Source organism: Orbicella franksi, chromosome 8 (assembly GCF_964199315.1).
Source record: "Orbicella franksi chromosome 8, jaOrbFran1.1, whole genome shotgun sequence".
Lineage (NCBI taxonomy): Eukaryota > Metazoa > Cnidaria > Anthozoa > Scleractinia > Merulinidae > Orbicella > Orbicella franksi.
Window position 1 is genome coordinate 28832244 of NC_138152.1, and position 20005 is coordinate 28852248.

Sequence of the window (20005 nt, forward strand, 5' to 3'; positions counted from 1 at the left end):
AAACAGCGCTACTTGGCCGATATGAATGAGTCTCCTCAAAGACTGATTAAATTAATTTGCGCTTTCATTAGGTGCCACGGCGTCTGCAGCAATATTTGACCATTTTCCTGGTCTCTTTTGTTACAAATTCACAATTTGCGGAGTATTAACACCACTAACTTGAGAACTTTTTGGTCTCTCTTACAGACACAATTAAGGCAAGAAATAAACAAGTCGCTAAGGAGAAGCAATATATTTGAACTCTGACAAGCACACTATTGTAGATTGAAAACAGCAGATGATATTTGTTGAACCGACCTGTTTGTAATTCTAAAAGCTACGCAGCCACAGTAACGTTTCACTTTTGCAATAAAAAGGGACAACTGGCGCTACCTGAAAAATAACTACCGTCCTTGGTCACATGACACGATATATAAAATACTGCGTGTAAAGATAGTGTATAACACTAACAATGCTAGAACGCATGCGTCTTACATGTTGAGCTCTACCATAAGGAAAACCACTCAACATTTGTGCGTGATTCCGTATGCAATGTATCCTTCACCTAATATAGAAGCCACGAACCCTAACTAATCTACGCATGCGTTTAGGGCAAATTAGTTTTGTTCTAAGGAGAATGGTACCACAAGGAGAGCAAGGGGTTACCTGAAACAAATATATAGCTTTGCGATGTTCAAAATTAAGCGACGGCGACGGAATGTGTTTTACGTAGAGTATACATGTACCTTTCCCACCCTACTCCCATTACTTCCTTGCCTCTAGACTAATTAATTAATTGAAATTAATTAATTAAACAAACATTAAAGTTTACACCTTAGCGCCATAGGGCCATAGGGCCATAGTGCCATAGCGCCATAGCGCCATAGCGCCATATCGCCTTAGTTCCTTAGCGGCAGGCAACCCCCATAACCATCCCAATAGTGCACTCTGCACCAAAACAGAAAACAGTCAGAAACAGTCAGAAAAGAGCTCAAGTGGCACAAAGCTGGCCGAAAAGGGGCGAAGAAGGATATTTCAAGAGCGGAAGGACAAGGTGAAGTCGGCAGCCCTGCAACATGAAAAGTAACTTGATCCTAGTCCCCTGAAAAGGAGTAAGTAAGCATGCTGTAGTCATCTATTTGTTGTGCAAGATTTGTAAGTAGCGCAAGTAATCCTAGTAAATTGTAAATAATGTAAGCGCCCGTATTAAATTGTAAATATTTAAGTAATCGTATTAAATTGTAAATATTGTAAGTAATCGTATTAAATTGTAATGTAAGTATTAGTATTGTAAGTGGCGTAAGTAATTGTATTGTACACAAGTTTTCTGAATAATATAAGTAACTCTATTAGTTTTGTAATTAGTATGAGAAACAGTTTTAGTTTCTTTATCAAAATTAAAAAAACAGTCGCAATTCACGAGAAAAAAAAGAAGCGGGGTCATGTAGCAGGTCTTGTAAGGTCTCGCGTGAATGGTTTGATACCCTTTGAGAGGACAAAGAGAATAACAACAGAAACAATGCTCTTAGCCCTAAAACAATAACAACTGCTAACAAACAAAACAATTACAAGCTTACGAATTACAAGCTTATTTCTCGTCTCAGGGGGAAAAAGTGGGCTACCGTATTTACTTGTCTCTAAAATGCCCTTTACTACCTTCTATTAACAGTTGACCTTTTTCTAAACCTAAATGAACAAAACTCAATTATTCCAGTAATGCCGTTTCTATGCATGGTTTTACCGATTCAGTGGCGGATCTAGGGGAGAGGTCCGGGGATCCCGCCCCCCCCTTATTTTGGATTAAAAAAAAAAAAAGAAATCACAGAAGAAAGAAAAGCCGGCAGGGCAAGCAAAACAAAACCGCCCCCCACCCCCCTCCTTAGCTCAAGGTCTGGATTCGCCACGGCGATTCAATCGTAACAAGAGTCATCGTCTCTAGATCGTAATGAATAACAAGGAAACTAATATTGGCGTTCATGAGACTGAATCACAAGGCATTTTCGATTGCTTAATTCATCTTCATTAACTCAAATCTTTTATGTCAACAACTTTTCCAAATTCTCTCTGTGTTCTCATTTCCTTTTTGTTCTCATTGAATTGGAAAGAAGCGCGAGTGAAAATGATAGGTGAATGTTTCTTTCCATTGAGAAAATAGCGAAACTGTAAACTTATTGGGGAATGTTTCTCAGAAATCGGTGTCACCCTGTGCAACAGTCGTTTCATTTCCAATCGCGAGAGCAAAACGAAAAGCTTTTCTGCCGAGATTTTGTTTCGTCCCTTACGCGCCCAACCCAGCCACCCCTCCCCCCAAGCCCCCACCCATTGCGTATATTCCAAGCGTTTTGTTCGCCTCTTGTGATTGGACAGGAAACAACCGCCATGCAGGCTAAACAGCATAAACAAAGCCACTTGACTGTTTGTTTTTGTTGCTGATCGTTTATCGTGTTCCTACTGCATTTTCGATGTCCAGGTTGGAAAATGAACCAAATAACTGGGACCGCTGCGGGATGCCTATAGTCCTTAGTGTGCGCACCCACTCCCCCTAACCTCAAGAGACATCCCTGATTCTTTTGCTTCTTTGCTTCTTTGTTTGTTTGTTTGTTTGTTTCATTTTCCTTTTTGGAGGCAAGCGCATTGAATACGTTCTTTTTGTGGATGACATGTAGATCTTATGTAAATGAAACGTTTATTTCAGTAGCCACGAAACAGGAAAGAGTTTGTTGAACTACTCGTTCAGGTAAGCGTTCGTGTATCAAGATGGAATGAGAATTGTTGGCTTTCGTGGAGGGAGGAAAACCAAAAAGAACCCGGAGGTGATGGATCAGAGAAAAGTATCTTTAGACCCTTGCAGGAACCAAATCAACACCAACCAGATCAATCATAAATCAGAATGTAGAAAGACGAATTAAACACTTGAACTTCAGACAAACCGTAACAGTGTCTATATGATGTGATACTTGTGTTTATTTCAAATTAAAAAAAACCTTAGTTGGTCATGGCCAGAAAGTATCAAAAAATGGTACAGCAAACTAGACAAAGTTATTGGTTCAACGGCTTTTGCTATTTGTCTAATAGTTAATTGTTCCAGTTGCATTATTTGGAAATTAAGGTGATCCTGTACAATCTGTATGTCCCTTTATTTTACTTTTTGTTAGACAGCAAGTGAACATGATGTAACATATGTTTTAAGGTCATTTTAACGTAATCTATATTTACAACACTGTGAAAAAGCTAAAAGCCAGTTATACGTCAAACTAGTGAGTTTTCAAAGCTAGTAAGTGAGCATGATGTAACATGCGTGTTACGGTCATTTTAAGGTAATCTGTTTTACAACACTGTGATAAAATGAAAGACAGGTATAAAGTCAAAATCACCTTGTAAGTAAGTGCAATTAAATAAAGAATAAATAAAGAATTAAAGATTTATTTATTTATTTATTTAAATAAAGAAACAGCTCTAGTTTTTGTAAGTGTCTTCTCAAGTATGGTCTTACAAAAACTTGATTGCTGATTCCTTCAACAGGTTTCTTACGTCTTCTGTGACGCGGTTAATTGTTGGAGTCTGTGCGGTCTTACTGTGGTACCGGTGAATCAGTTCCTACTCACCACTACCCTGATTTCAAATTTGCTGAAGAATCTGAGGCTCATGTGAGATCTAAGCTGCGGAAATCAAAACCTGGTAAAGCAGTTGGCCTTAACAATATTCCAGCCCGCCTTCTGGTTGATTCCGCGGACATTGTTGCCAAACCCTGACTGCAATTACTAACATCTCTTTGCAGTCATGGGTAGTTACCTTAGAATGGAAAGCCGCACGCGTCATCCCCTTGTTCAAAAAAGGCAAAGCTGATGATATGGACAACTATCGTCCTATCTCTATTTTGCCCGCAGTTTCTAAGTGTTAAAAAGAGCTGTACACCATCAATTGTACGCTTATCTTCAGTGCCACAAAGTTCGTAGCTCGTATCAATGTGGTTTCCGGAAGTGCCACGCCACGGAGAGGGCCGCTGTGTGTTTCGCGGATACAATCTGAAGGAACATCGACTAACAATCGCGGACAAAATCTGTTGAGTCAAAGAGATATCAAAGCCGCTCTCCTCAAACTGCGATGCGAAAACGATACCCTCAGCCCAGAAATGCCCCCTCTCACCCACCCTTCTCAACGTTGCCGTTTGTTTTTTGGCAAATATCTTTTGCGACGAACCATTCACGTACAAAGCTACATTGAAAGAGGGAAAGGGCGAGGAAAAGTACGTGATAAGAGTGCGAATGTCTCACAAGTGTACATTTGACTCAGTTGTCTCAACAGCTTTGTCCGCGATTGAAGGTCGGTTGACTGGTGCGGTTTTTATTGACTTGCGGAAAGCATTTGATAACGTCAACCATGAAGTGCTACTAAACAAACTGCGGGGTCTTGGACCGGAGTGATGGATGGTGAACATGAGTGGTTTAGAACCGCACCCAATTGTAGAATTTCAGGGTGTGTCTAGTGCTGCTGAACCTGTATCTGTTGGAGTCCTACAGGGGTCAATTTTAGGGCCGCTGTTATTTATCCTCCACCTGAACGATCTTCCCAGTGAGGCGGTGGAGTGCAGTATTCTCGTGTATGCTGACGATACCGTAGTATTTTTCTCAGTTCCTGAACTATCTGCTATCCAGGCTACCTTAGTGAAGGAGCTGCAAGCCATTGAATGTTGGCCAGGAGCCATAATCGGGGACGGAGACCGTAAGTCTTGGGATCCGCGCGCACCTATGATATGGGACAATTTTTCTATTTTTAGAACAAATTGCGCCATCCTGACGTCATATATCCGCGCGGATCCACGCACATGTCGGGGGCTCTCGCGTGGATGTTGTCACGTTGCGTGATCAAATGGTGAGAGTTGAGAGATCCTCTTGCGTATTTTTCACAGCGATGGCAGGGAATAAGGCAGGGAATACGTACCAGGACGCTTATATGTAGTTTTATGCTCTGAGCTAACGGAAAAGGTGGGTTTTTCAGGGTCGAAAACAAGACTTCAATCTCGCGCTGGGAATGAATAACAAGATCTGCTCACGCTAGTTGTAAGCTTACGCGTATGTTTTTGCGTTTGTTCTGACTTAAGAATATATCTACTCTGGTATCGAGTTAATTTGTGAGTTTCTCAGACAATGGTTAATCATAACCAAAACCTGTTTTGATGGTTTCTTATTGTTTCTACTTGTTTAGTGAGTTTGCAAAAGTTTTTGAAAGGAAAGTCTGACGCGTACAATTAGCTCATTTGCATAGTGCAGCTCGTGCACTTTCAAGTCCGAGTCGGTGTTCTCAATTGTCAGCAAATCTTCACAAAGATTTCTTTTGTTATCTTTTGTGCTGAGATGCTGCAACAAATTTCACGAACGCAAAAAAGGCTACTAACATCATGTGTGTTTCTTCAACATAAGCATAGTAAAGTTTTACACTACGAAAATGAAAATAGACAAGGAGTTTTGATAACTCCATCAACAAAATCGAAATCGTTATTCCAAGTTGATTAAAGAAAGCGTCATCGTAACTTTGCTGATTATTTCTCCTTTATTCACATATTTTCAGCTAAGCTTTTAATTTGTTCTCAAACATTTATCAATCTTAAACATATTTAAAAACTATAGAGCTATTGTTTGAGTTCGATGTACGCTTTCACACGAAAGTGCGGCGGAAGTACAATTTGTCATGTTTACTGACTGTACAAAACACGCATCGGCGGGCGCTCTCATTCATCGAGAATAGAAAATTTACTGGATTTTTACACGAATAAAACTGAGCAGTATCTACGGACGTAAAGTTATTAATTAAGCCTTGATGAAACATCAAGCGTTGCTTACAATTCAAGCGAAACTCAAACTAGCAATTGTTTTGTTTTACTTTTCGGTCGCGATAGACTGACAAATTCTTCGCAAGCGTGTGGCAAGAGGAGCTAGGAAACTATATGAAGTCCTGAAGCTCTGCTATATCTAAATGTATCCAGCTAGTTTTTTGCTGTGTAATGGAAAAGCTGTTAATCTTCAACATATGTGAAATTTAAAGTGGAGTAATGTACAGCTCATGTAAAAGAAGCATCCGTCGGAACACAACTTGGTCAGCGATATACATAAGCTTACAGCGGAACATACCTAAATTCGACACTGTCTTACTTCACTCAAACTGCAGCAGCTTACGACGAAAATACTTAAGCAAAATTCCAATAGACGTAAACGCGTTGAGTTGTGGGCCAAAAAGATGAAAAATTTCGGGAATTTCGGACGCCATTTCCCCCGCGCGACATCCGCAAAAATTCTCGCAGCATGTACGCGCGTGTGCCGCAGGTGATGGCGCAATTTGTTCTAAAAATAGAATTATTGTCCCATATCATGGGGACAGCCCCAATACTTGAAATAGCGCGCGCTTACGGTCTCCGTACCCGATTATGGCTCCTGATGTTGGCCTATTTATTAACATAACTAAGACTGAGGTAATGCTGTTTGGGACTTCGCAGAATTGCTAAGATAAATCAGTTCTTGGTCACTATCAATGGGTCTGCCATAAAGCGCGTTACTGAGTTTAAATATTTGGGTGTTATCTGTGATGATCACCTCAGCTGGAATAAACATGATTGTTTCTAAGGCTGGTAGGCGGGTCGGTATGCTAATCCGTGCACGCCGCTATATCACTTTACATAGTGCTAATGCCGTTTATATTTCAATGATAAGACCGATATTAGAGTATTGTGCTGGGACCTGGGCGTGTTGCGGGTAAGTAAACAACGGAACTTTAGAGGCTCTGCAGAAGCGAGTTGGAAGAATAGTAATAAAGACATCTAGTAGTGACACTGCTATGGAAGCTTTAAAATGGCCAAGTCTTAGGACCAGGCGCGAAGAACATATCCTTACGCTTGTGAGGAAATACATAGATGGTCGGTGTCCCCAATATTTTAATAACTATTTTGTTCTTGTAATGAGTACATTTGCACTCGCTCAACCCGGGCGAACAATCTTTTACATCTGCCTGCAATAAGATCGGAAAAAGCCAGGAGATCTCTTTATTATCGTGGAAGTACGGTTTTTAATAAATACTGTAAATGTACATAAATTTGAAGATATTACTATGGTAATTATGGGATTTTGATATTTGTTGTAATATAGTTTCCTGTATTTGTCTTTATTTTTGCATATATCGTATTATTGTGTAATCCATGTTAGGTAATAGCTTCAGGGCTCCTGTTGATAGCAGAGATGTTTTGTAAGCTCCCTGAAGGGACTACCCTGAAATTTTTACCTTTGAATTTTTACTTTTAAATAAAGGTGTCTATCTATCCATCTATGTCACGGTGACTAGTGATAAATAACATGAATTACTAAAAATTATTACAGTGACAATTTCAACATTTTTTCTGTTAAATCTGTTTGAGTAAAAAACAGACAATCAGTTCATAACTTGCCTTCAACAATGACAGAAGGTAATTACAAATTAAAAATTACAAATGTTTAGTCTTAATATATTAAACACACAAAACTGCGGTGTCTGAACACATTTCCAGATGCCATAAAGAGAGTTGGAAATACAACACAAGCAGAGAAAAACCCTCGGAGCTGAGACGAGAACCAACAACAAACACAGCCCAGCTGACAGCATACTTATGACGCCGGGTCCAGGATTCGAACCCAGGCCTGGACGTGGTGCTGGCATTTCACAGCTAAAATGAGGGTCGTGCAGGGGGTATTCTCGTGATGCGTGATTAGCTAATTTTATTTCCCGTGAAACGTGATTCTTCGTGACCTGTGACTTGAGCGTTTTGCGTGACCCATGAAAAACTTGAAATATTATTCAATATTCGTGATTTCACCTCTCTGTTGTGCATGATTTTGAGACGCGAGTCCTCCAGAAGATTTATTAAGACTGAAAACATCAAATATGACCTCTGTATAATTATCGTAACATCTCATAAGGCATAGCGCATCGGCAACTACCAAGTATATATCGAGAGTGATTTAGGTATGCGATTTGCAATATGGGGCCTTTACTGACGTAGAGTCTTAGCCTTTCACGATCGAGTTTGCTTTCTTCAAACACTCTTTCTAGCGTAAGAGCAGGTTGTTAAAAAGAGTACCTAACTTGCTTGTTTTCGTGATTAGGGAAAATGAAATTTTGATATCCGTGATCCGTGATTCGCTATTTGTTTTGTTCGTGAGCCGGGCCAGAGACGCCCCCACCCTCTCCCCCTCTTTCCGCTGCACGACCTTCTATAATTATCAGCTCATTCCGACAGATCTCAATCAACTTTTTCTTCTTCTTTGCTTTTACGGTATTCTTTCCAACAGTGTTCACTATATTAACCACACAATGTCGAGTATAAATCCGATGAATTTCCGAACTTTCGATTGATTCGGTTCCTTTCGTGCTCTGTTTATCGCCATCCGACGATAATTGTTAGCCGCGTACTGCCTAAGCACAAAACTATAGAGTAAAACTGACAAGGGGAATGTGGCTTCCTAAGAAAGAAAATTAAGGACACTGACTCATCTGTACGGCAGTAAAAGAGACACGAAAAAGTTAAATCAAGAGGGAAAGTTGGAGCCTGACTGTTTGTTTTTGTTGCTGATCGTTTATCATGTTCTTACAGAATGGTGTCCATGGCGGAAAATCAAGCCTTTGTTCCACCCTTTTAACTGAAGAATGTGGAGTATGCTACGTATCGAGGACATTGATCCGATAATTTCCAGAAGAATTATCGAGTGATTCGGTCTCTTTCGTACACTGTTTATCGCCATCGGACAACCTGATGACTGTTACAACCAGCCATTATTCTTTAAGCATTTTAACAGCACAGGAACACCAGGAACAAACTTTCCTCCGTTGAACCACCCAAAATGAAACTGGAGTTTGGTCGTAAAAGTTTTCCTTTTTAGGTGCTTCAATTTAAGATAGGTTACTATAAGAGGTCTGAAATATGAATTCTAGAGTTCTATTTCGAAAAAAAAAGTCAACGAACTTTTTTATTTATAGTTTTTACAGGTAATTATTAAATGTGATTTTTATACGAACTTTTCATTGATGTATGCTTAGGTTTTTAGATTTTTGTTTACTTTTTAAGTTTTACAGGACCCCTTTGAAAACACTACAAGAGACGGGGGTGCTCGTCCGAGGCACCAATTCTGAAAGAACACATTAACTGACACCGTGACTTTTTCACAACAAAACAAAAGCAAAAACAAAACAAACAAAAAAACAAACAAACAAAAACAAAAAAAGCGATAAAGAAAACCTACTGTTTACCTGAAAGCATTTTCATAAATCTGCATCCTATTTGAGTGGCCAAGTTCAAATCAAAATTTTAAAAAAGCAAGGAAGATACATAAAGTCACATTCTGACAGTGCGGCTCCTATGTACACTACTGCTGATTACTGTAGCGGTAATCAATACCGTAATGATTCGATTTAGCGCCCGGGGCGCTTATTTACTCTTGGTACCTTAGAGGAGGGCGCTTATTCGAGACAGGGCGCTTATTTCTTTTTTGAGAAACAACCGAATGCTCAAAACAAAACTTTAATACGGTATTTATTATCTTAAAGGAACGATAACAGAAACTGTAAAAAATATACGGTAAATATACAGTTAACGTTTGAGGGAATTATGCAGTCGCATGGAAATAATAGTCGAGAAACTCAGACGAAGATCACTGTTTTCGTAATGCGGCATTACGTATCTGAGCGGTAAAGGAAGATGAAGCTCCGTTGATACGTACTCTCACGGCACCGCAATAATATCAGAGTAGGGACGCCTATTAGAATGGAGGCGGTTGGAATAGAGGCGCTTATTAATAAAAACACATTCGAAGGGGCGCGCTTATTCGTAAGGGGCGCTTATCGGAATAGACGCGCTAAATCGAACTATTACCGTTCTTCAACACGTACGTTAACCCCTAGAAGATAAACCGAGCACCCCCGTCACTATTATAGGGGAGCCCCCCCCCTGCCCCCCTGCCCCCCTCCCCGAAGGGTGGGGACAACAGTCTCTAACCCAGGTCTCTAACATGGGAATTCATTCCAGGTTATGTTTACTGAAAAAGAAGCAACAGTAAACGGTCTCTTCCTAACTGCAATGGTTGCTGGATTTTGGAGAAACTTTAGGAAGATAGTAATTGCCAATGACTCATTCCACTTAACATGTTGTTGGGTTCAGACAGTTCCTGGATCTTAATGTCATTCAACTGTTACCACCGTCCTTCAACAACTTTGAAAAACATTTATTGCTCTATAGTTCACCACACAGAAGGAACAACAACTCTGCTTAATTTGTTGAGATTATATATGATTTGAAAGAGTCTCTCTGGTCTTTCCATAAACAATGTAACACGGTTGGTCGTTATTGTGGACCCAACTTGCTTGATATAAGTGAGTCAACCATCAGGGGACCTCTTCATATTAGCGCGGTCAACTAGGCTAGCTTGGTTTCAGAGACCTCGCCATTCTTCTCGTCGTAAAAATTTCGACGTGTTCATACGACAAGCCGGGCTGGCCAGGGTTTGAAATTTTTAAAAAGAAAAGAGCAGCGAGGCAAGATTTCAAAAACCGAGCCAGCTCTGTTGACCAGACTCATATGAAGAGACCCTGAAACAACTGGGGATGTCAAAAGCTACCATGGCCCACCTCCTGTAGGGTCCCTGGGGAGGGGAGAACAAATGATCGCTTTGTTACACTCCCTATTCTTTGTGGTGCCAGTATCTCGGGCACTCCATATTCACACGAATGGCTCGCTTTACCATTGACAACCCAGAGCAGAAGAAACTGGTTTAATTAATACCCCCTTTAAGTACAATCTTTTACAATAATATATCTCGGTTATTATATACTTTGCTGTAATGTTGATGACTCTTAGAATAAGCAGTCTTTGGTATTCAGAATAAAAGTTTAGAAAACGTATGCCTACAAAAAATAACCATCAGTATAAAATAACAAACAGATAAAGCGCATCTCCAAAAATTCATTACTTACATTGTAACAATGGCAAAGTGCATTTCTCTGAGTGAGAGGGATTTTTTGCACTTACTAAAGTCTGCTCTAAAAAATTAAATTCATTTTCATTTTTTTTGCAATGGAGAGGCCTATTATTTACTAAAGTTCTCTGGTCAATGCAACATTTCAGTAAATATTTAGCTCTGCACTAGTAAATTATACCTAATTTGCAACCTAACAAATGATTAATACATGTAGACGAGGGTCTCAATGGGTGGGTGGGGTGGTGGTAGCTTTGACGGTTGACGGTTATTAAGAGGAAATTTCTTCTTTGAGTTTAACTTAATATTAACTCTTGTTCTTCATAACTAATACCTAAGGTGTTTTGGAGGTCATCTTGGAATTTCATGGAAGGAATAAAGTGAAATTTTGCCAATATACTGTAAGACCTCTAAAAAGAAACCCATAGAAAATAGGTGCACTGATTGGTCAAAAATCGTGTTTCTAACTGGATAAAAACACAGAACCAGCATGGGCTGTTGACATGTTGACAATGAATGATGGCGCGAGCAAAGAGAATTTACATTTTGATCATCAAAGTAAACGACTTGTTTTCTTTACTTTGCCGTCGCAGAATCTTCTCAAAGAAATAGAAAACATGTTTTTGATTGTTTCTATTGTGTTTTAGTAGAATTCTACTAGTATACTAATGCAAATGCTGCAGTCTGATTGGCTGAGCTACTCGTATACTATCAGCCATTAGAATACAGTAGCTGTCGGTCGTCCACGAAATGCGACGTTTTTCCGAAGTTTTGGAAGAAAGTTTAGATGTAAATGGATTATAAAGTTCCTGAGAACACTAAAAGGACATAAACGGATTCTTGACTTAAAAAACTTGAAATTATGAAAAAAACCGGTGCGCGCGCGTAAACAACTGCAAAATTACCAAAGACAATTCAATACGCGCGATTATATTAAGGCGTAAAGCTATATAATGCGCCGAAAAATATTTGGAAACCATTATTTGCGTTACTTTAAGTTAGAATTCTACTAAACATGCTAAAACAATTAGATTATTCGCTCTCGATTTCTATCAGGTGATAGTTGATTCAGCCTTCGGCCTCATCAACTATCACCTGATAGAAATCTCGAGCTCATAATCTATTTGTTAAAAATGAAGAGAAATTTTGCAAATATACTCAGAGACCTCTAGAAAATAGCCAATAGAAATTACGCGCACTGATTGGTTAAAAATCGTGTCTCGATAAAAACACAGAACTAGCACGAGCTGTTGACGTAATCATTACATCATTAATGGTAACTCTCTTTTCTCTCGCCATCCGATGGCGAGAGAAAAGAGAATTTACATTTTGATGATCAAAGTAACCGAGTTGCTTTCTTTTTTTCGCCGCCGCGGAATTTTCTAAAAGAAGTAGACAACATGTCCTGCGTGTTTCCATCGTGTTATAGAAACACTCGTGATAGTTTGAGAGAACTCATAAAACCTGTGGAAACAGGCGCCTGTCGACTCGTGTTTCTATTTAACAATTAGATGATTCTCACTGTCGAGGGCGCAGCCCGAGTCAACTACGACACAGAAATAGAGAGCGTTTAATCTAGTATATATCTACTAGTCGTTCAAAACTTCATCTAAATCAGGTCTCCAGATGCTTAGATAACGCAAAGAAGCGGTCGTCATTTTGTTAACAACTGATACTGCTACGCTACTCTGTCTACAACAGAATAGATAGTGAGTAGAGTAGCTAATCAGAGAACGGCATTCGTGATAGAACACCAGTAGATTGATAGCAAAACTCGACAGAAACAAGGTACATATTTTCTATTTCTTAAATAATATACAACTTATAAAAATACATAATGAATGAACCGAGATCAATTTCTTTTCCAACGGTGGCTATCGATCAAATGCTGTTTGAAAGCTCCGATGCGCTTGGTCCTCAAAAAACGAAAAGACCATTCTGTCAGCTTAAAAACTAGTTTACAAGTTTGAAGATTCTTTGAGAGCCAGAAGTCCGTGATGAGCCAATAAAATAGTGAGATTTGAAATACCTTGAAACCATTTGACGGTTAACATTGAACTGCCTCTTTTCGGACGGTTTACAGCAAAAATTGCAGTTTTTTGACGGTTTTCGGTTAAATTTTGGGCTGTTTGACGGCTGACGGTTAACCCCATTAAGACCCTCATAGATAGGGCTCCATTTTGAGCAGTTTATTTGTTAAAGTAAATATCTTTATGTACAATCTTCTAATCCAAATCTCAGAATGAGTATCCGTTTATTATTTGCTATTCTAAATCTAATATTGAGTATTCTTTGTTATTATTTACGATTCAAAGGAAACTTTTCTAGGAAAGTCATGGGGGGTAAAAAAACAACTGATCCCTCACAAAAGAAATTTGAATTATACAAGGAATTCTCTTTCCTAGCCTGCGAACAGGCTCATGTTTGAGGAACACACGTGCAGGCAGCAAAGTTTAACCTCGTTCCCACGGTCCCCCTCTCTCACTCTTGAGAGGAGGACAGAGAGACCCTGGGAACAACAGAGATCAGAGATCAAGGCAGGCTGACTTCCTTTAGGCACCAGACTCCTCGCTCACTGACTCGCACTTCGCCGCTCACGTGTGTGACTCAAAGGTGAGCCAGCTCACAGGCTATCTCTTTCCTGAAGATGAAAACCAATGCAGAGACTTCTGAGAGGGACTGGAGGCTAGCTGGTGCTCTTGAATTTACCCAGGCCACAGCACCGACTTCCAACATTTATTTGCTGAAATGAAAACACAATTTTGCTGTGTGAGTAATGCAACAGAACTACACGGGAAATATATCACATTAAAGCAAATAAGAAAATATTTTCATTCTTCAAACCATATTATTGTCTTACTTAATATCCCAAATTTCTTAGAAGGACGAAATCCTGTTGTAAATTAAGGTTGCCATTTGATCTTTAATTAATTTTGTCACAACGAGGAGAGTAAATCCAGAATCATCAGATAAAAAATGACAAAAACTCAAAAGATTTTCATGTTAATGCTGCACCAGGGAAAGAACCCTGTAAGAGAGCTGACTCGTCTCCAGTCTTCTTCATACAACACCTGGCACGGCACAAGGGAAAAAGTGCGAGGGGAGCAAGGGGTACCCATCTCACCTTGCGGTTCCATCTCGCACTGTGCCGCGCACTGTAGGAAGTTGTATGAAGACGAATGGGGACAAGTCAGGTAAGAGAGCGCCCACTAAAAGCTGTATTTCTGACTCGACAGCAAAACAAACCAGCATCAGCTGTTGACCAAATGATCATGTAGAATTTCTTGCCCTGGAATTAAGTTTGTGCATTTCTACATGTGTATCAGAACAAATCAAGATCTTGGTAGCAGAGGGTTGTCAATAGTAACTGTTCCTGAAGCTGTTACTGACCTGACTGAATTGAAGGAAATTGACTTGTCAGATAATTATCTGGAAGAATTACCAACAAGTATTAACAAGCTGAAAAATCTGAAAATGCTGAGATTACGACGAGAACCAGTTGAGAGAACTTCCTCAAGCCATTGCTGAGTTGAGTAACCTGACCGTGCTTAGTGTGAGTAACAACCAGTTGTCTGTTCTACCTTCAAGGAACTGAGGGGACTGTACTTGAGTAGTAACCAGTTGACTGCATTGCCTGACAAGACTGGTGAACTGAAGGAGCTGGAATGGCTGGATGTGAGAATGGACACTGGAGACTGGATTTGAGTAATAACCAGTTGACTTCATTGGCTGATGAGATTGGTGAACTAAAGGAGCTGGCATGGCTGGATGTGAGTAACAATGAGCTGACAGTTTTATCATCACACATAAAACATCTCAATTAACTCTGGGTACCGTTGTGGGGTGATAACCAGTTGACTACATTGCCTGATGAGATTGGTGAACTGAATGGAAGGAGCTGGTATGGTTGAATGTGAGTAACAATGAGCTGACAGTTTTATCATCACGCATAAAACATCTAAATAAACTCTGGGTACTGTTGTGGGGTGATAACCAGTTGACTACATTGCCTGATGAGATTAGTGAACTGAAGTTACAATTGTTATCGGAGATGGCGTTTTAGATCTCAGTAGTCGAGGGTTGTCAAAAGTTCCTGAAGCTGTGTCTGACCTGACTGAATTGGAGGAACTTTACTTGCCAGATAATTATCTGGAAGAATTACCAACAAGTATTAACAAGCTGAAAAATCTCTTACGGCTGACATCAGAGATGAACCAGTTGAGAGAACTTCCTCAAGCCATTCTTGAGTTGAGTAACCTGACCGTGCTTAGTGTGAGTAACAACCAGTTGTCTGTTCTACCTTCAAGGAACTGAGGGGACTGTACTTGAGTAGTAACCAGTTGACTAGGTTGCCTGATGATGTTGGTGAACTGAAGGAGCTGGTATGTAGTGTTACATAATGTGAGTAAAAAGAAGCTGACAGTTTTATCACCACACATAAAACATCTCAGTAAATCTCAAATAGTCCTGAATACCGGACTTGAGTAGTAACCAGTTGACTACACTGCCTGATGAGATTGGTGAACTAAAGGAGCTGGAATGGCTGGATTTGAGAATGGAGACTGGAGACTGGACTTGAGTAATAACCAGTTGACTAAAATTAATTGCCTGATGAGATTGGTGAACTGAAGGAGCTGGAAAGGCTGAATGTGAGAATGGATTACTCGAGACTGGACTTATGAAATAACCAGTTGAGACTGGTAAATTGAATGAGCCCATAGTATTGGATGTGGGTAAAACCATGCTGACAGTTTTATCATCACACATAAAACATCTCAATAAATTCTGGGTACTGTTGTTGAGTTATAACCAGTCGACTACATTGCCTGACAATATTGGTGAACTGAAGGAGCTGGAAATACTGCTTGTAACTGGAAATCCTGTAGCACTGGAAAAAATGAAAAAAGGTTGTGAAAATACAGAAGATTTGAAGCCAGGCCTAGCACAAAACAGTATGTGTGTAGACCTGTACCTCTTAGGGATTCTTTTCAAAATTTCTGACGAGCATTCCTGTCTTTTTTATATGGGAGTCTCACTCCTCCCCAGACCTCACACGAAAACAGTGGCACAAGAAAAGAGAATTCACATTTAGATTAACAAAATAAACCAGGGACTATCCTTTCCTTTTATGGCTGTGTTTTCAACAGGAAATTGAAAAAAAATTATTTGTGTTTCTATTAAGCTATAAAAAACTTGTGAAAGATTGAAAGAACTCGAAAAAGCATTCTCCCAATCTAACACTTGTGTTTTATTATTTATTTATTATTTTATTCCTCCAATTCCGAGCTAATACATAGATATGTATATACAACGTAAAGAAAGTAAATAGTAACCGATAGTGCTTTGTAAGAAGCTATAACTCGCTCAAAATACTGATTTTTTTTTTGTTCAATGTTTGTTGAGGTCTTGCATGTCATAAAATAAAAATAATCATAAAACAACTTACATTTTGTTAGCACCAATGCTTGCAAGTATGAAGTGCTTGTGTTACCTTGTGATGTTGCCACTAAACAGAACACTCATGTTCACCAGCAATTCATTGAACAATCTTTCCTTTGGCTTATTACTATGAAATCTATTTACTACCAATCTTTGTGGTTCTACTGTCTTGCAATTCTTTGATGCTTTCTAAATTGAAGTTTGAAGCTAAGTCACATGTTGCTTCATTGTCAAAATTTGATTCTAATGAGACTTGCTCTGCAAACCTGCAAAGAGAGTAAAAACAAAACTGAATAATCAGATACAAGTAGCAGCTATTGAATTTTTGTGTAGTATTAAATCTTTCTCCGATAATGAGAGTGCCGATAACCTCCCCCGAGCAGTTTGGTGCGCATCATAGAAGACACGAAGAGCTTGATGATTCATAATATTATGCAACACAGTGGGAAAAAAATACACTCTACCTGCACAATTTCATCATAATGTCTGCTATAACACAGACAGTATGAAAGTCTGCTGGCTTGTGGATATAAAATTCAAGGAGTATTCAAGCACCAAAAACTGAGTTTTCAAGGAGTACTGATAACAAGTTTACTTTGTTTTACACTAGATTTTTAAATGGTTTCTTTGGTCAATAGCAACTCTAAGAAATTATGTCTATTTGTATTTTTTCTGCAGATCTTAGGATCATACTGAGCCAACACTACAGTAATTTATAACAGACTTGTTTACTCGTTGCACAATGACCTTTTAATGTAGTCAGTCAATCATACCTTAAATAAAATATAGTGGCCCATCCTTGGCCTCAGAAAGTTTTTTTAGTGCCAAGAACGTAACTCAACGTTTAGTGAATTTGAAAAACTGCTTGTGTGTCCTATAAGTAAAAGCTAATAAACTTGATTCAGTTCATCCAAGATGTGTTCACTGTACTTTCAATATCCTTTAGATTGAGGAGTGATTAGTGTGAGCTATTAATGTACTAGTTTTATGCTGTAGTCTTCACATTCACTGATTCCGAAAACATGAATTTTTTTAAAGCACTGAACAAGTAAATACGCTATGATAAGTGAATAAGGATGGTGAATTTTAAGCTTGGAAATGAAATGTAAAAGTGAATTACTCAACATGACACAGACGTGGGACAAAAAAACAATCGCAACCTCAGACAAGAATCGAACACATGACCTCCCAAAGACGGGTGCATGGGCACTCCATCCACTGAACTACGAGAACTGATGGAAAGCAAGGCCATTTAACTCAGTTCATATGTGACATTACTAAGCTTTAAATTCACCATCTTTATTCACTTATCTGACTACTCACAATGACTTAGACAGTGCTGATCCATGTCATGTTGATCAAATCACCTTTCATATAAATACCCTATATTGAAGTTCTACCCTTCTATATGCATGATATTATTATTAATATGTGACTTCTCTTGTTGTAGTTACAGTGCAACTACTTCAACCAGGCCATTTAGAAAAAGTCAACTAATGAAAACATACATCTTTTGGTAACAAAGGATGGTGACCTTTTCTGTAAACAAACCAATAACGTTTAAGAATACAAACAATAGTTCCACAACAAAATTGGAAACCCAACAAATTTGCCAATGTCACCTCTCAGAAAACTTTGTCATTTTTTGACTGGTTTAAGTTTCTAATCATAACTTCTGAGCAGTTTTCAAAGGTTTTAGTTTTAGTTTCCAGAATTAAATAACAATGATAATTTGCTGAAAAAAATATGATGGGATCTGTAGAGTTTATACAACATACCAGTATGAAGAGAAGCCTATACTGTATATATACTCAAGTAAAAGAAACCTCTGCTTGCCTTTCCTTGGTTTACATTACTTTTTTTGAAGAACTATTGTCTGAATGCTTCAACTATAGTCTGTTTACAAAAAGACTGCCATCCATGTTCTCAATAAACGATTTGATTGGTCAGTTTTATTCCAAGTGGCCCAGTTCAAGTACTCACACTGTAAGAAAATAATTATGTCATGTAGTTTCCTTACAAAATTCTTTGGCCACGTTATTGAGACCAACTCTGACGTGACACAATGCCTTGTAGAGGTCTTCATAAGGTGTAAAAGAAGTTGATGTATTTCTCCAACGAAGTAACATCGCATGTGGTTTATCATTTGCATTAGTAGCTATTACTTCCAGTACATCCTGACTAATTCCAAGGTGAATTCCTAGCGTCTTCCAGTTTGCAGCGATCTTTCCTGCCAGCTCATCTAGTTCAGGGTCACTAAGTTGGCCTTCTTTAAAAAGTACTGTGTGTCAAAGAGGAGAAGCTTGCAGTTAACCACTGATGTAATTTTGTTACATGAGTATTCTATCATTATTTTCTCTTGATCCATGACCTGATAGGCAGCTATGTTTTGCCAAAGTAAGAATCAGAAAACCTTTTTTCATTGTTTCACACACATTCATTTAAAATAGTAAATCAGTGTAATAGATTAGATTGGCTTTATTTGTTCAATTATATAATCAAAGTGCTATATGAGCAAGCCTTGTGAATATAAAGGGTGAATAAAATTATGTCAGGTGCTCCTGACTATTGGCTCCTGATTACATACATAATTTATCTCCCTCAGAGCTTTATTATCTAGCTCTCTGCAGCACTGCAGGCCTATGATGAGGGAGCATAAATTATCTCCCTCAGAGCTTTATTATCTAGCTCTCTGCACGCACTGCAGGCCTATGATGAGGGAGCATAATTGAAGGGGTGAGTGCAAAACCATGCTAAGTGACGATTTGGGTGAAAAAAAAAATTTTCGCAAAAGGGCTTGAATTTTTGCATGCGGTCTTCAATGTAATAGAAAAACGTGGTCCTGTATTTTTGTCGCTGGTTTTTGCTTCGTTTATAAAGACGCCGCTAGGAAAACTGAGTGGTTTTTCTGCATACGCAATATCTCGAAAACGAAGCGAAGCTTAGCGGAAAAACTACGGGACATTGTTAAACATACCTAAACAAAACTGTATGGGAAATTTGGAGCGTTTTCGACAAAGTTCACTTTTGATTAAAATACCTAGTGCCCTTTTCCCGCCGAGGTCTTCAAATAAACGAAGCCGGGCCTTTGTTATGATAAACAGAGCCGACCCTTTGTTATAAGAGCCAAGCCAAGCCTTTGTTATAAGTCGAAGTCTCGCCTCGGTTTATTATAACAAAGGATCGGCCCGCCGCGACCGCAAGGACTTTGATTTTACTTAGAAACCAGCAAAATGTCAATTTCACGCAACTTATATAAGCTCAAATTTATTGATTTCAGGTCAAAAGTGGTTAAAACGTTGACTCATGTTAACGCGCGACGGCAAGGATGTTGATTTCTCTTAGAGAGCAGCAAAATGTCAATTTCACGCAACGTAAAAGCTCAAAAATGTCGATTTCAGGTCAAAAAAGGTTTAAATGTTGATTTCATGTTAACCCGTGACGGGAAGGTTGTTCATTTCACTTAGAAAACAGCAAAATGTTGATTTCACGCAACGTATAAGCTCAAAAATGTTGATTTCAGGTCTAAATAGGTCAAAATGCTGATTTCACGTTAACGCGTGACGGCAAGGATGTTGATTTCACTTAGAAAACAGCAA

The 20005-nt window shown here is 39.0% G+C and overlaps 1 protein-coding gene across 1 annotated transcript in view; it reads right to left on the reverse strand.

Annotated features, from left to right (window-relative positions):
- Window positions 1-10748: 10748 nt before the first annotated feature.
- LOC145496102 (uncharacterized) overlaps window positions 10749-20005 on the reverse strand; it is a 492363-nt gene continuing 483106 nt past the window's right edge. Inside the window, exons 24-26 of the mRNA XM_081475728.1 lie at window positions 16414-16672; window positions 14358-15855; window positions 10749-13710 (exon numbers count right to left, since the gene is read on the reverse strand). Of these exons, the coding sequence (XP_081331854.1) occupies window positions 16650-16672 (23 nt within the window). The 3' untranslated portion in view covers window positions 10749-13710; window positions 14358-15855; window positions 16414-16649. The remainder of the gene's footprint in view (window positions 13711-14357; window positions 15856-16413; window positions 16673-20005) is intronic.